General features: G+C 38.5%; 1 protein-coding gene across 1 annotated transcript in view; it reads left to right on the top strand.

The window, feature by feature from the left end:
- The window catches only part of LOC104500709 (proprotein convertase subtilisin/kexin type 5-like), a 138,905-nt gene that overhangs the window by 15,102 nt on the left and 108,839 nt on the right, over window positions 1-14,964 (top strand). Inside the window, exon 3 of the mRNA XM_010144404.1 lies at window positions 11,427-11,540. Within this exon, the coding sequence (XP_010142706.1) occupies window positions 11,427-11,540 (114 nt within the window). The remainder of the gene's footprint in view (window positions 1-11,426; window positions 11,541-14,964) is intronic.

The following is a 14,964-nucleotide window of genomic DNA, read 5'->3' as shown; positions in this document are numbered from 1 at the left end:
ATTCCTGCTTCTAACTCCTGCCTATGAAATGGGGACAGTGCTGACAGTTGAATAAAAACTGCAAATGCACAGCAAATACTATGTATTTTATTATATGGAACTGTATTTCTCTTGATCTTACAGAGAGCATTCTATGAATACCAACAACATTTCAGTAAAATAAAATACTCATTCTAAATCCTTTGTATATAATCCACTTAAAAAAAGGTCATATCCATTGGTGTGTGGACTGTTGCTTACATAAGCTGTATTTAACCTAGATTATTGTTTGACATTATTTTTTCCTTTTTTAAGGGGGAATAAATGCTGTCACTGCCATTGATGCTGAAGTTCCAAATAAATATAAAGACCAGAGTATCGTTCTATCATTGTTTTTGTAAAGGATCCAAATTAAAAATTTGTTTTTAGGTATGTTTACCAAACTGAGATTCAATCCACTGTTTATTTAGTAGCTGTTACAACAACTTTATGTGATTGTATAATAGAACCAGAGTTTCTGAATTCTAAACAGTTTTCTGATTTCCGGGGTGTTCCTAAGAAACTATTTCTCCAAAATATAGTTGCCAAAATATAGTCCAAAAGGAAACATTGTGGTCAAACCATCTTTAACCAGATGTCATATGGCTCACTGGAATTAATTTTTATCTGAAGCAGAGTGTAGCTTTCAGAAATCTTCCAATGTGAATTAAAACACTGCCAGCAATAGAGAGTTTCCAGAAGTTTTTAAGATGTTCTTTGTTTGTTTGTTTGTTTTATTTGAGGTTATCTAGCTTCAACTTCTAGCCATTTGACATTGCTGTAACTGCTATGAGTTTGAAGATTACTACTCTACAGCAGTTTGATGACCAACATATGCCTTTGGACCCTGTGACCTAAATGCCAATAAACTTCCCTTTCCTCAGCTTAGAACACATCCTAGAACCACTTTCTTGTGCATCTATTTTTCTCTTCTTTTCATCATTTCTGGGCTTCTTTCATAGGTCCTTGTTGTGTCAACATGTTTTTCATGCCTTGAAGAAAAGCTAGCAGTGAGATTTGCAACTCTGCTGGTGGAGATGTGTGGTAAACTTGCTTGTCGTTTTAAAATCCCAGATACACTTTGGTGTCTGGTAGTCTGAAGAAGGCATTAAGGTAATTTAATACTGTCACCTTTGTGAGAGACTGAGATTTTGTACTATGTCTTTTGATTTCCACACTGAACTGGCAAATACTGAAAATGCAGAAAGGTGCTGTTGTCTGATGACAATGTACGAATTGTTAATCCACAAAGTCCAGTTTTGTTTTTCGGTCCATCCTATGTGCAGGTAAAGGAACTGCATGGATGGTTAGAAGAGATATAATAATAGTACTAATAGGAAAGTTTATGAAAGCCATTCTAATTTTTGAAGCTCCTGAAATGTCTTCCCTTGGCAAGAGCAGACATCTTCTGTAGCACAGATTATATCGAACAAAGCTTTTGTTTGTATCTTCAGAAGATACTTATTTGCACATTTTGGGATTGTCTTGGTCAGAAGAAAAAAGGTTTTATAGGTACAGAGAGTATTCGTAGCCAGTAATCATATAAAGAATCACATTTATATCAGGCCATTTTAAAGTCCTTTATCCCAAGGAAAAATAAAGTAGAAATATCTCATGAAGATTGCTATCAAATGACATAAACACACATAACAGAAATTTTGTGAAGACTGTGAGAGACCGCAGTGCAACCTCATATAAGTGGTGTGATTGGAGACTGAAAAGCCTCAGTATATGCAACTGAATAGTCTATCCCATAAATGATAGCCATGGAAATAATGCTTTTTATTTTCTTTTTCTCAGTTTATAGTATGATGAGTGTTGTGAATTATGAGCACAGAGAAATTAATCCATAATTAAGTAATTGTTCTTGGCACATTTCTAATGTCAGAATATACACAGGAATCATCTGGGTGTTGCAAAGCTGAGATGTTGCCCTTGTTTCAGCCAAGGCTTTAAAATAAATAAAAGCAGTAACCACAAAGTTTATTAATCAAACATCATTCCAACTTCTTTTGTGATCTGACTTGCAGAAATTGAGAGATACTGCCTCACTGGAGGCACTGTCAGCATTTCATGATATGTGAATCACATTGCAGTTGAAGAAACATTCTTTTCTTCAGCTTTTTAACTTCAGCCCTTTTTCATTTATCTGGGTGTTGGACGGCAGTGTTTCCTCAGGCTGGCTCTATGTGTCTTTCACAGGTACCTCTCTGCAGATTATTTTAGGTGGTGGCAATAATGATGCTTAAGAGCTGCAGCAATCAATATTTTAATAGCAGCAAACTTCACCGACAGCTGCAAGACTGGAGTTCAGGACTGAAAAAGGTGTGTTAGAGCTTGAGTCACAGGCTAAGGAAAGGACAGATTAAGCCAGCCACTTAAACACAAGGGTTGTTTCCCATTTTTGTTTGCAGTTAGCTGTGGATTTTTTTTCACTACAGCTTGTGCCATAGGAGACAATACTAACAATTCCCCTCGCTTGATTTGAAGTGATAGATTAGAGACAAACATGCTGGCCATAAAAGCAATAGGAGTATTTTTCAAGTTGTGCTACAGAGACATATGAAATTACAAGGAACTAGAGAAATGGGGTGGTGTAAATTGGGTCGGTTTTGCATTTTAAATACCTGCTTCTAAGTATATGATATAAACAGGGTAGGTTTGGAAAAAAATAATTTATTCTTTTTCTTATGATTGAGGTATACTAACAGTAGTAATGCAGAAAGAGTCAAAAAAACTGAATGGGATCAGCTTTTCCTGTTTAAATACTCTGATTAGAAAACTCCTTGATTTAATAGTTAGTATATGCTTTGTGACTAAATTTTTCCTTGGCAGATTTATGTCAAAAAATTCTGTGTTGGCAAAGCATCTTAAGTAAAAGTGCTAGAAATACACTGAGTAGTGGATGATGGTTTGTTCTTTGTAGAGAGCAACAATATTGTATAAGGACAGTTTCAAGGGGTTTTTGGTGAGTGAGGAAACTACCCAAAAGCAGTATTTGCTTTGGCAAGACCAGTAAATCACTTTTGGATATTATATATAACTTAGTTATTGAATACTTTTACTGACTCACTAATTTTCAGTGGATTTGCTGAACGGCTGTGGATATCTATGGCAATAGAAGACATTACAAACCCTTAACTGAATCACCACCTTTGAAATTACACTGTATTTTTGATATTTGAATTTGTTTCTATGGGAGAGATTTGTCTTCCTAAGAAGGCATTTAGTAATTGATTTAATTCCATCTTAAATTAGCAAGTACAGATGTCTGAAGGACTTAATTTATGACAGGAATTGTAGGACTAACCAAAGGAAAGAAAAAAAAATCCCATCAAAAATTTCTAATTTTTTAATATATATCATCATTTCTACTGTAATGTAAACATAAACCCCAAGATATTTCAACTGCCAGGTGTGAGACTCCAAAGCTAATTAAGTTTAGAAAGGTTAAAGTTTTAGCCCCAATCAACCTTTCAGTGTATTAAGAAGATGCAATTTTAGGCCTGAATTAGATGGAGTTATACCTGTTTCCATTTGGAGTGATACTCATCCTCACAGCACATTGAAATTCTAGATGATTACACCGTCCCAAGAACTAGATATACTAACATTGTATGTAATGGTCTAAGCAAAGCTTTAGGTATTGTAACAAGCAGGCCTATCAATAAGAGATCTTTTTTTAAATTGTCTTGCCCTGTAGCTCTTGAGTTATTGTGAGGTGAGTTATATGACCTGTGGCTATAAATGATAAAATACCTTGTATAAACATAAGTGTTGCTTTTAAGCTGGTACAGTGAAGATTTTTCCTCATTTTTCAAGGCTGAGTTATTTTAGAAACTGAACCAGAGTATCTGATCTGGTTACAGTACTTCAGATCTGCAGAAAGGAAAAATCCCCAACTGCTTGAGATGTGCTTTGCCTGTGACAGCTGGAGCTGATGCTGCTGGAAGTCACCAGGCAGGGTCCCAGGCTTCCTGGAACTTGTTCTCAGCTCTGCCACAAAGCTACTGTGTGATTTTCATCCTGTAATTTTGAACTGCTCTCTGGTCTGCTCTGGCACAGCACTCAAAAAGGAAGACTGGGCAGAGTCCATGGCCATGTTCAGTCAGCAGTTGCTGCCGTCCACCTATGAAAAGGAAACCTGCTGAGACTTCCCAAAGGAGAGAAAGTGTGGGTCTTTTTGCTTTTTATTGTTCCTGCTTTTCCAGTGGGCCTTGAGTTTGCCAGCAGCAGACACGCTGAGCTTCCCCAGAATTACGGTGTGGTTTGTCCTTTGCAGCTGCTCTGGTTGCTAATATACTGCCTTGGGACAGAGGCTATGCATCTCCATTGCTAGTCAGCTTGTGCCCCTTTCTTTATTCCAATTTATTCATCTACAGTCTTGCTCCTAAAGCAGGAAGAAGACTTTGCTGCCACACACGGTTGTAGACTGATGTGTATTGATAATCATGAAGAGCTCTGAGCTCTGGAGGTGTGAAGAGTGCAGAGAAAAGGCAAAGGGTGTTTCAGATACGTTAAAATGCACAGCTGTGGACCGTTGTACCATGGCTGTGGAAGTATGGCTAAGTACAATGGGTAACTTCTGTGTAGCAAAGCAGTGGAAACCACTTAATTTGTATCAGGACTGACCGTTTTTTCTCTGTCTATGAGGTGCGAAAATGTGCGTTGAATTTCAGCTTTGTTCCACGGGTGAGACTGTGGTAGCTTGTGCTGCCGTTGTGCAAGATGTGTTTCTTTGTGCGTAAGTGGTAATTTCAAGCATTCTCTGCCGCCTTCTTTCTTCCCTGCTTTTCTTTTCTACCCTCTCCCTGGCCTGTCCTAACATTGGTTTCTTTTTTTATCTTGCTTTTTCTCAGAATGGGTAGTGTAATTATGACATCTGCTTTGACTGTGGATTGTCATTGACCCTTGCTGAAGAAGTACTTTGTCAATGAGCAAGAATGCATACTTAGTGCTGCTGGATTCACTGACTTTTTATCCAACTTTAGACCCCTGTGAAATGGTATCTGCAATAATTTTCTATGCTCTTGACCTATGTCAACAGCTACTTTACCCAACTGTCTTCATTTATTTTTATGGTGCAATCTGGTTACTGCTACTGTGAGTCAGAGAATACTCAGCCCAGCATTTAACTGTAATTTGAAAAATCAACAAAATTCATCTTAAACTGAATAGCCCAACTTTTGGGGGTCTCATTTTTGTGACTCTGCACGTGGATAGAAGGAAGAGTGCCGACAGTCTTAGTCTCAGTTGTTCAGTAACAAGAGTATGGCCCTTGGATGTTGCCTCCTATGCACTTTATTCTTAAATTTATTGAATCTTTGTTTTCAATACAATATGAAATGAGAAAAAGAGACCATTGTCAAATGCTGCACTGAAGTAGAGCTTGTGTCACAGAAAATTTCATGATGGGACAACTAAGGCATGTACTTTGCTGGAATTATAGAATGGTTTGGGTTGGAAAGGACCTTAAAGATTATCTAGTTCTTACTCCCCTGCAATGGGCAGAGACACCTTCCATCAGACCAAATTGCTCAAAGCCTCATCCAGCCTGTCCTTTAACACTTTCACAGAGGAGGCACCCACAACATTCCAGTGTCTCACCACTCTGAAAAGTTTCTACCTAATATCTAATTTAAATCTACTTTCTTTTGTCTAAAACTGTTACCCTTGTTCTATCACTGCACTCCCTGATGAAGCATCCCTCCTCATCTTTCCTGTAGGCCCTCTTTAAGTACTGAAAGGCTACTATAAGGTCTCTCTGGAGCCTTCTCTTCAGGGTAAGCAACCCCAGCTCTCTAAGCCTGTCCTCATAGGGAAGATGTTCCAGCATGCTGATTCTCCTTGTGGCCCTCCTCCAGACCTGCTCTAGTGTGTCCATGTCTTTCTTACTGTGGAGGCCCCCAAGCTGGACGCAGTACTGCAGGTAGTGTCTCACAAGAGCAGAATAGAGGGGTAGAATCACCTCCCCAGCCTGATGGCCACACTTATATCAGTGCAGTCCAGGATATGACTGGCCTCCTGGGCTGTGAGAGCACATTGTTGGCTTGTACTCACTTTTGCACCCAAAGTCCCAGGGCAGGTCGCAGTCTGCTCATCTCCCAGCCTGTGTCCATGTTTGGGAATGCCCCAGCCAAGGTGCAGGACCTTACACTTGGCCTTGTTTAACTTCATGTGGCTCACACAGGCTCAACTTTCTAGCCTGTCCATGTCGCTCTGGATGGCATCTCCTTCCCTCTAGAGCAGGAACTGTAAGAACATTTTTTCTCCTATGACCTGTTTTAGGCCAAGCAGTCTCATGTTCTTTCTCTGAGAGTTCCATCCTCACTCCTGTCCTATTCCAGCCCTATCTCTATGTGAGTGTTGAGGGTCTTTAAGCAAGTAAGTTTGCCAGGTACAGCGTGAGACTGTTCCTGTGAAGAGAACTTTGTTCACTTCCTGTGAAGAGCAATTACTTTGTAGACAAACTCCAGGTAAAAGTGCGGCAATGCTGTCCAGGTTTCTACATGCTGAGTTTTGCTCCTTTTGCTGATTTGTCCCAGCTCCAAACAGATTCACTGCTTGCTTGGCAATATCTTCCACGGTCCCTATCTGAGTTTTCTCTCTCTTTTTCTCTTTTTATAGTGTTCTTGTGACACCTGCTTTCTTGTTATCTGAGCAGGAATTTCTAATTTCTTCTTACAGGCATAGCACAGATTGAGGTGAATGATGGCAGTACAAGGGATAAAGCCACAGTTACGTTTGGGAGTGGCACCTTCAGGAAGTCTTCTTCAAAGACTGAAGACCCACACCTTCATGTTTAATTCTGCAACATAAAAATCATAGATTCTGGTATGAAATGTCTAACCTACTTCAGAGTTAGCGTGGCTTTTTTTACCATGCATGTTTTCATCAAAATGGAAAGGATTACACCTTCTGTAACTTCTGCTTTATAGTAATTGCATTTTCACATACTGGACTTGACACATTTTAAATAAATTTGAAAATACTTTTTCAAGCAGAGCCTCTCACATTATATTTGAAAAAATACTCTTTGTCAAGAGTGTCTAGTGTTTGTATGTTAAAAATCATGCTGCTTTGATAAATCAGTGGATTATTTGTTTCAGCACATTAATTTTTTTCTCCATTTTTCAAACCTTTTTTTTTCACAGTTTATTACACTGGAGGGGATCTTACTGCATCATACTTACATGGGCCTCCTTTCACAAGAATGCTATTGAATCAGTGAGAGTGAAAATGGTAGAAAGCAGTTTTGTTTTGCACAAAGATAACATTTCATTACAATTTTTAGCACTTAAAGAGAATAAAAGTGTGGTATGCTTGAATAAGCTCAGAGCAGCTTTTATGCCGCAGCACTGTTCCATGCAGGTCTGTGAAGAAGTGCAGCACCATGCACAGCATAACCCTGTGAGTGCTGAAGTGAGGAGACTGGAAATGTGGATTTTTTTTTAAATAGTCTTTTCTGCAATCTGGCTTGGCTTTAATTTCTGGACATTCAGGAAATGGAACTTTCATAGCTGAAGTCAAAGGGAAAATGTACAGTCTTTCAGTAACTGTGACTTTATGGAAATGTTAAAACACACCTCATTGTTTGCAGAGTCTTGTTTTGGCAAGAAATGGTAATCTGTATAATCAACTACTCCTTGAAGGCCTTTGAGTTAGCAAGTGTGGACACTTTTTAAAAGAAAATATTTTTATACAAATTAACACTTCATAAGGAATCAAAGAAATGGAAGAGAATCCAGGTATTTGATAGTGACGTGAGGATGAATACCTGTAAAATACCCAAAGGAAGTATATGTCAGATCACTAAAAGAACTGCTGAGTCTTAACCTTGTGTTTATTAATATAACCCAGTGATTGTAATTTAACTTAAAACTAGCAAGTTTTTCTGTTCACTTATTAGAGAAAAACCATGAACTTTAGGTTCAGTGGAGAAAGCTGTTCTTTTTAATAGCAATGGTATTTTCTGTAAACCAAATTTTATGCACTAACTTTTCAGATGAGATAATTGTCTTCCTGTGATATTTTTAATTATTCTAGATAGCTATATCACTATATCCTCAAAATAAAAACAATTAGTAAGCAGATTTGAACATAAGGTGTTGGCTAAAAATCTTCTAGACAAGGCTATAATCACGACTATGATCAGGCATATGGTTATGTTTCAGATTACTCTGTCTAGCATCCTGCTCTGTCTGCACATAGCAGTGCACAGTCACAGATAAGGAATGGTCGTTTTGACTTTCCCCTTTCATTGATGTGGATATTTGTAGTACTTAAAGTGAGTCCTAATGTTTTACACTGGGTTTGTCTAGTTTGAAGAAAAGAAGGCTGGAGGGCGACCTCATTACTCTCTAGAGCTTCTTGAGGAGGGGAAGTGGAGAGGGAAGTCCTGATCTCTTCTGACTGGTATCCAGCAACAGCACATGTGGGAATGCTCAAAGCTGTGCCATGGGAGGTTTATGCTGGACAGTAGGATACATTTCTTTACCAAAGAGGGTGGTCAAGCACTGGAACAGGCTTCCAGAAGAGGTGATCGATGCTCAATGCCTGTCAGTGTTTAAGAGGGATTTAAACAGTGCCCTTGATAACATGACTTAATTTGGTCAGCCTTGGAGTAGACAGGGAGCTGGACTAGATGATCATTGTGGATCCCTTCTAACTGAAATATTATTTTTTCCCTTCCCTTCCCTTCCCTTCCCTTCCCTTCCCTTCCCTTCCCTTCCCTTCCCTTCCCTTCCCTTCCCTTCCCTTCCCTTCCCTTCCCTTCCCTTCCCTTCCCTTCCCTTCCCTTCCCTTCCCTTCCCTTCCCTTCCCTTCCCTTCCCTTCCCTTCCCTTCCCTTCCCTTCCCTTCCCTTCCCTTCCCTTCCCTTCCCTTCCCTTCCCTTCCCTTCCCTTCCCTTCCCTTCCCTTCCCTTCCCTTTTTCCTTTTCTTTTTCCTTTTCTATTGTTCTGTTCTGTACCGTTCCCTTCCGTTCTGTTCCATTCCATGTCATTACAGAGCTAACTGCAATATGTTATGAATACTCAGGCAAACACGCCATTACCCTGCTCTGTATTTGTATGAAATCAAATGGCTATTTTAATTACAGTAGTTTTATGCATACATGAAATTGTCATTAGGTTTTATGGGAAGAAATTTTGTTTGTTTTTCTGGTCTTGGGTCTGACCGTGCACAGTACACAGCCCTTTGGCAAAATTACTCTTTCTTGTGTTTCCTCTTACTTTGTTAGATGCTGAGGAAATAGGAATTATGGACAACGCCCAGCATGTAATAGGGGCAGACCCTGCAACAGATACATAATCTGAAGTATAGTCACTTACTTTTTTTTGTTAAAAGGAGGTAGATAAGATACAGAAAAATATGTATCCATCCCTCACTAAAATCTAACCGTCTGTTGTACCACAGGCTTGAAGATTAACTCAGTTGAAACTAGCTCTGGTACGAATATATGCATGTACATAAATACCCACATATATACAAAATTTTTAATGTGTCAAATTATTGTTCAAATTATGATTGCATGGACAAAATAACTGATAAGTGTTCTTGATTACATTGTCTGGAACAAAGGAAACGGAGAAAATTGGGCCTTTTTTTGAGGCATCTGTGTATGCATGTGTCAGTCTCTGCAAGTACTATGCTACTTTAACATTTCAGACCTTTTAAAGGTCAGCATATACTTGTAGCTGAATAGGCAGTAAATAAATGGAGACAACGTATGTTCACAGTAAACAGTAAAGAGTTTTGCAATTTGTCTCATCTGGAAAACCCCATTCATTTATCCATATAGAAACAGTATTAGGTTGTTGAAGTTCTGCTTAAACTCGTGGGTTGTGCAGGCTCCTATATTTTCATCTGATCAAGAAGTAGAGGCCAGAGTGGTGTGGTAGCAGTGGCAGAGGTAGGGGTGGTATGGTTCTCAAGCAAAATTTCTGTTAATGGCAGTGGACCCACGGCTGTCGAAGGATTCAAAGTTCAGTTGTGGATGCACAATAGAGAGATTAGCCTGTTAAGGGAAGACATTAATACCACCTCTGACAGTTGAGAAACATGAGCAGAAAGTAAACTTATTTTATATCTTTGTATCCTTTGTTTGCATACACAGATATTCATAAACAGCACAAATAAAAGGTGCAGAGTTGGCTGCTAGTAGGAAATGGCTGTCTTGCTTGGAGAGAAGTGAATTGAATTCTTACAGTTATATACCATGAAACAATTCAGCAAAAGTATGAGCTGTCAGGAAGCTAGATATGTGTAAACATAACTTGGGTTTCTCTTGGGATAGTTTATATTACTTACATTTATAGAAACTAGCTCCCACTTAGAATAGCTAATGCAAAAATAACTGTAGAGTTCTGTCTGCGCCAAGATTGATTCACTTTTGGTGTCACTCTTTCTGGATGTGTCATGAATCTTTGAAGAGGTGTCAGACAGGCAATATAACTTGCAGGATTAGATTTTTAACCCTTGTATTTATTTTCCTGTTTCAAGCTCTTTTGTTGGTAGTGTTGTAACTTGACCAGTTGCTCAGTACCTTTGTGTTTCTGGGGAGAACTTAATATAAAATAAAGTTCGAGAGTGCCTGGCTGAGAGAATCTTGACAAAGAGCCACTTTGCAAGGGGGAGAATCACCTCACTTGACCTGCTGGCCACGCTTCTTTTGATGCAGCCCGGGATACACTTGGCCTTCTGGGCTGCGAGTGCACATTGCCAGCTCATACTCAGTTTTTCATACACCAGTACAATGAAAAGTTTTATTTAGTAGGCAATTGACTCCAGCTTACATGTCTCCATTTTGGCTGATAAAAGACTTGCTCTCTTTCTCGACCATCTTGACGTAGCTCCAAATCTGTGCATATTTTCTCACTACACAAGAATACAGTTTAATTTTGTTTTTTCACTCCAAGTGGTGAAGGTGATTTAGATTACTGGTTTGATTGTTTTTCTGAATGTTTATGTTTTCAGGAACAGACAAAAATTTAATAAGAAAACTAACAAACAAACAAACAAATTTACCCTGTCAGAAATTTATTTAATTTCTCATTGTAATATACTGTTATATTTTATAAAAGTAACCAGTTCTGTAAATTTGAAAGAAGCACTAGTCTAATAATGAAAAATAATAAAATAATAGCGTTGAAAAGATGATAGCCAATGAAGTCCTTCTAGCAAGGGTATTTAAGTAGTTGTTCAGGGAGATTTGTAACACTTACTAAATTTGATGTATTCCTCAGTGAACAGTATGCCAAGGTGAGCTGTGCGTTCGCACTGCCAAAATGGACTCTTTAACATGAAATAAGTCTTGGACTATGGTAATGGGAAACTTTCCAAGATTTCACACATTGCTTGATAATCTCCATGGAACCCTAACACTTTCGATGTTTTCCTGGTTGGCAGGTGGAGTGGATACAACAGCAGGTGGTTAAAAGAAGGGTAAAGAGGGATTATAAACCTGGTGGTACCCAATCCACTTATTTCAATGATCCCAAGTGGCCAAGCATGTGGTACATGGTAAGTACATACAGGGCCATTGGCTCTGTTTCATGCTAACGTTCAGTTGTCTGTTGTGATATTTTGAAAAGCGGCAGTATGTTCAGAAAAAGCATATTTTGGGGTTTTTTATGTAACTGACGAAGGTCTGTAAACTGCTTAAAAGTATTATAAAGAATTCCCAGTAGGCCCCGCAGTAGGAAACATTTATTAATGATTCATTCATGAATGCTACCACTTGCAAGATGTCTTGGGAACTACTTATTAGAGGGTAAACTTTCAGCAGTGAGAAGGGAACTTAGCCACAATTTGTGAGAACAGTGAAACCGCTTGTTTTCAATGTGAATTCACTGTCTCCAACATCAATGTGTTATAAATGTCTTTGTTTCCTGAAACAGGAGAAAAGAGCTGTGAACACTGACTGTTCACAGTTAATTTTTTTTTTTTCTCCTCATAGTCGTAGTTGAAGCCTGGAGCAAAACTTTCATATTCCCAGTTTAAAAAACGTGCTAATTTTGCCTAGGAAGATGCAAATCATAGAATCATAGAATAGTTTGGGCTGGAAGAAAAATTTAGAAGTCATCTAGTCCAATCCCCCTGCAGCAACCAGGTTGCTCAGAGCCCCGTCCAACCTGACCTTGAATGTTTCCAGGAATGGGGCATCTACCATCTCTCTGGGCAACCTGTTTCTGTGTTTCACCACCCTCACTGTAAAAAATGTCTCCCTTATATCTAGTCTAAACCTAACCTGTTGTAATTTTAAACCATTACTCCTTGCCCTATTGCAATAGGACTACTAAAAAGTCTTATCCCCGTCTTTTTTAGAAACCCCCTTTAACTACTGCAAGATGACAATAAAGTTCTCCCTGGAGCCTCCTTTTCTCCAGACTGTACAACATCAACTCTCTCAGTCTTTCTTCATAGGAGAGGTGTTCTAGATCGTTTTTGTAGCCTTCCTCTAGATCTGCTCCAACAGATCATGTGTTTCCCAGGCTGAGGACTCCAAAGCTGGACACAGCTCTCCTGGTGGGGTCTCACCAGAGCAGAGTAGAGAGGAACAATCACCTCCCTTGACCTGCTGGCCACGCTTCTTTTGATGCAGCCCAGGATACACTTCTTTTGATGCGGCTCAGGCCTTCTGGGCAGCGAGCACACATTGCCAGTTCGTATTCAGTTTTTCATCCACCAGTACAATGAAAAGTTTGGCTTGGCAATTGACTCCATTTTGGCTGATAAAAGACTTGCTTTCTTTCTCGACTGTCCTGTTGATATATCTCCAAATCCATACATATTTTCTCACTATGTCACCTATTTTCCTGACAGTAAGATACTCAGGAGTTTTTTATGACTTGATAGATTGAATTGCTTCAGATAGGGAGGAGAATATGGCTTCCTGACAGCAATATGTAAGGTAATTTTCCTCTAAGTAGGTACTGCCTTTTCAGCTATTTTGTTACTTTCAAAGCATTAGGTTAGTATTTCAGGTGGATGAACAAGATTGTCCTAACACAGCTTTAAAAATACTTTATTCATTTCATTCAGGCTAGTAATTCATTGCTGCATACATTGAAAAACAAAAAGTGTTGTAGGTAATTTGTAACTAACAATAAATGGTTGCTGTTAGTAAACAGTCAGAAGTCCTTACCTTCACAGTTGTATCATGAGAGCATGTTATTAGTCAGAAAGTCTAGTAGCTTTGCTATTCAGTTTGCTGAATTCTTGTATTTTAATGAGGCTAAGTAATAACTTCACTTCCAAAATTCCTCTTACTTGTATTAAAAGACTGTACTACTGACCTTTATTTTCCAATGGAAAAGCTGTTCTATATTGCTCTTTCTGAGCTATTAGAGATCTGTGTTTTTCAGACAGTTACCTTCCTCATACAGCGGCAATCTATTTCATTTCTGTTTAATTGCAGTACTGGGTCGATGTAACTAAGAGGTTTTATAGCAGTTCATTGTCCCTTTTGAAAACTGCTTTTATCCAAAATATAGTTATTTACAGTTTTTTGTATTTTTGGTCATGAAATCACTGCAGCTCTTTTTCACTTGCCTATCTCCTCTTGCCTGTATGTTTATTCAGTCTGCCTGTCCTTATAAATATGTGCATACAGTGACAGACAGATTTCAATAAATAGTAGTAGATAATTATACTATGTCCTGTCAGCTCTTGATTTTTGAAAATTTTATTTAAGCGTTTTTAATTGAAAATAGAAAATAAAAGTGATTTAACTTTAGGTAGTCTGCTCTTATTGCTACAGACTTTCAGCTCTGTGTTAAACTTAAGAGAGGGAGGCCAAATTTCAAGGGAATAGTAGCAGTCAAACAAAAGCACACTATATGTTGTGTAGAGTAGCTTATGTAATTTTTCCTTTGTGCTCGTGGATTTGTATACAAGATTTTTAGTACCATCATAGATTTTTGGTGAAACTAAATTAGTGGAGTGTTTTTCAACTGATAGTAGATGTTTATAGCAGTTGGCTCTAATTTTATTCAGAAAGGTAACGGCCTCTTGTTTATAAATCAGTTGTGTTGCTTATCCATACGGCTTCCCAGATGCCCAATAATTGCCACTCTAATACAGAGAGCACTTTAGGGCAGCAAACAGACTTTACTTTTTGTCTTGTACAACTTTCAGAATATTGTAATTTTTGTTGACGAAAGTCCTCACTTGCAGACCATCTGGGAAAGGGCTGTTCCTGAGTGATTGCATTTACCTCTACTGAGTAACTCTCTATATTTGCAGTATCTTTAGTGTAGTGGTTTGATGACATTTTGTTGAGGGAGATCAGAAAAGTAATGGCAAGTACACTATTTCAGCAGAGAGAATAGCTAAAATATGTGAATGGGTTGATTTCAGAACTGACTCAGGTCGTTACCAGATATCCTTATATGACTGGTTTGTGATTGTAACCATAGCTAATTTTGTTAATCTTATTTACCCTTATAAGTTGAAGGGGAGAATGGAATTCCAGGTTAGTTAATGGTTTCAGGCATTCATATGTCAAAAAGAGGTTTTTAGGTTGCTGGCTGCAGACATGTTACTGAGAAAGTAATAAAGCATTATCATGTACAGGTTTGCGTTTGGATTAATAAGTAACTTCATTGTGGGTTCAGATTGATACCTTTGGCCATTGAACTGGCATAATCTCTAACAGGGCTGTAAATGTAGTTCAGATTTGTTGACACAAGTCATTTTATTCAGAGACTTTGTCAAGCAATATCTGACTGATGTCTTTCCTTCCCAAGAACCACCCCTTGCAATTCTAGTTGTCTGAACTAGAAATGATACATTTTTGTTTATGTGATATCCGTGGCAAGAAGTTACGAGGGGGATTCAGGCAGGCCATGACAATTTAAAAGCATCTCTCAAGAACTATTCTGTGAACAAATAAAAAGGACTTTTTTTCAGTCCAAGAAAGAGCAGAGAGATTAAAAATGTAATT

The sequence above is a fragment of the Buceros rhinoceros genome, unplaced genomic scaffold (assembly GCF_000710305.1).
Source record: "Buceros rhinoceros silvestris isolate BGI_N320 unplaced genomic scaffold, ASM71030v1 scaffold1701, whole genome shotgun sequence".
Taxonomy (NCBI): Eukaryota; Metazoa; Chordata; class Aves; order Bucerotiformes; family Bucerotidae; genus Buceros; species Buceros rhinoceros.
The sequence above is the reverse complement of the archived record's forward strand: the minus strand, read 5'-3'. Positions and strand labels throughout refer to the sequence as shown.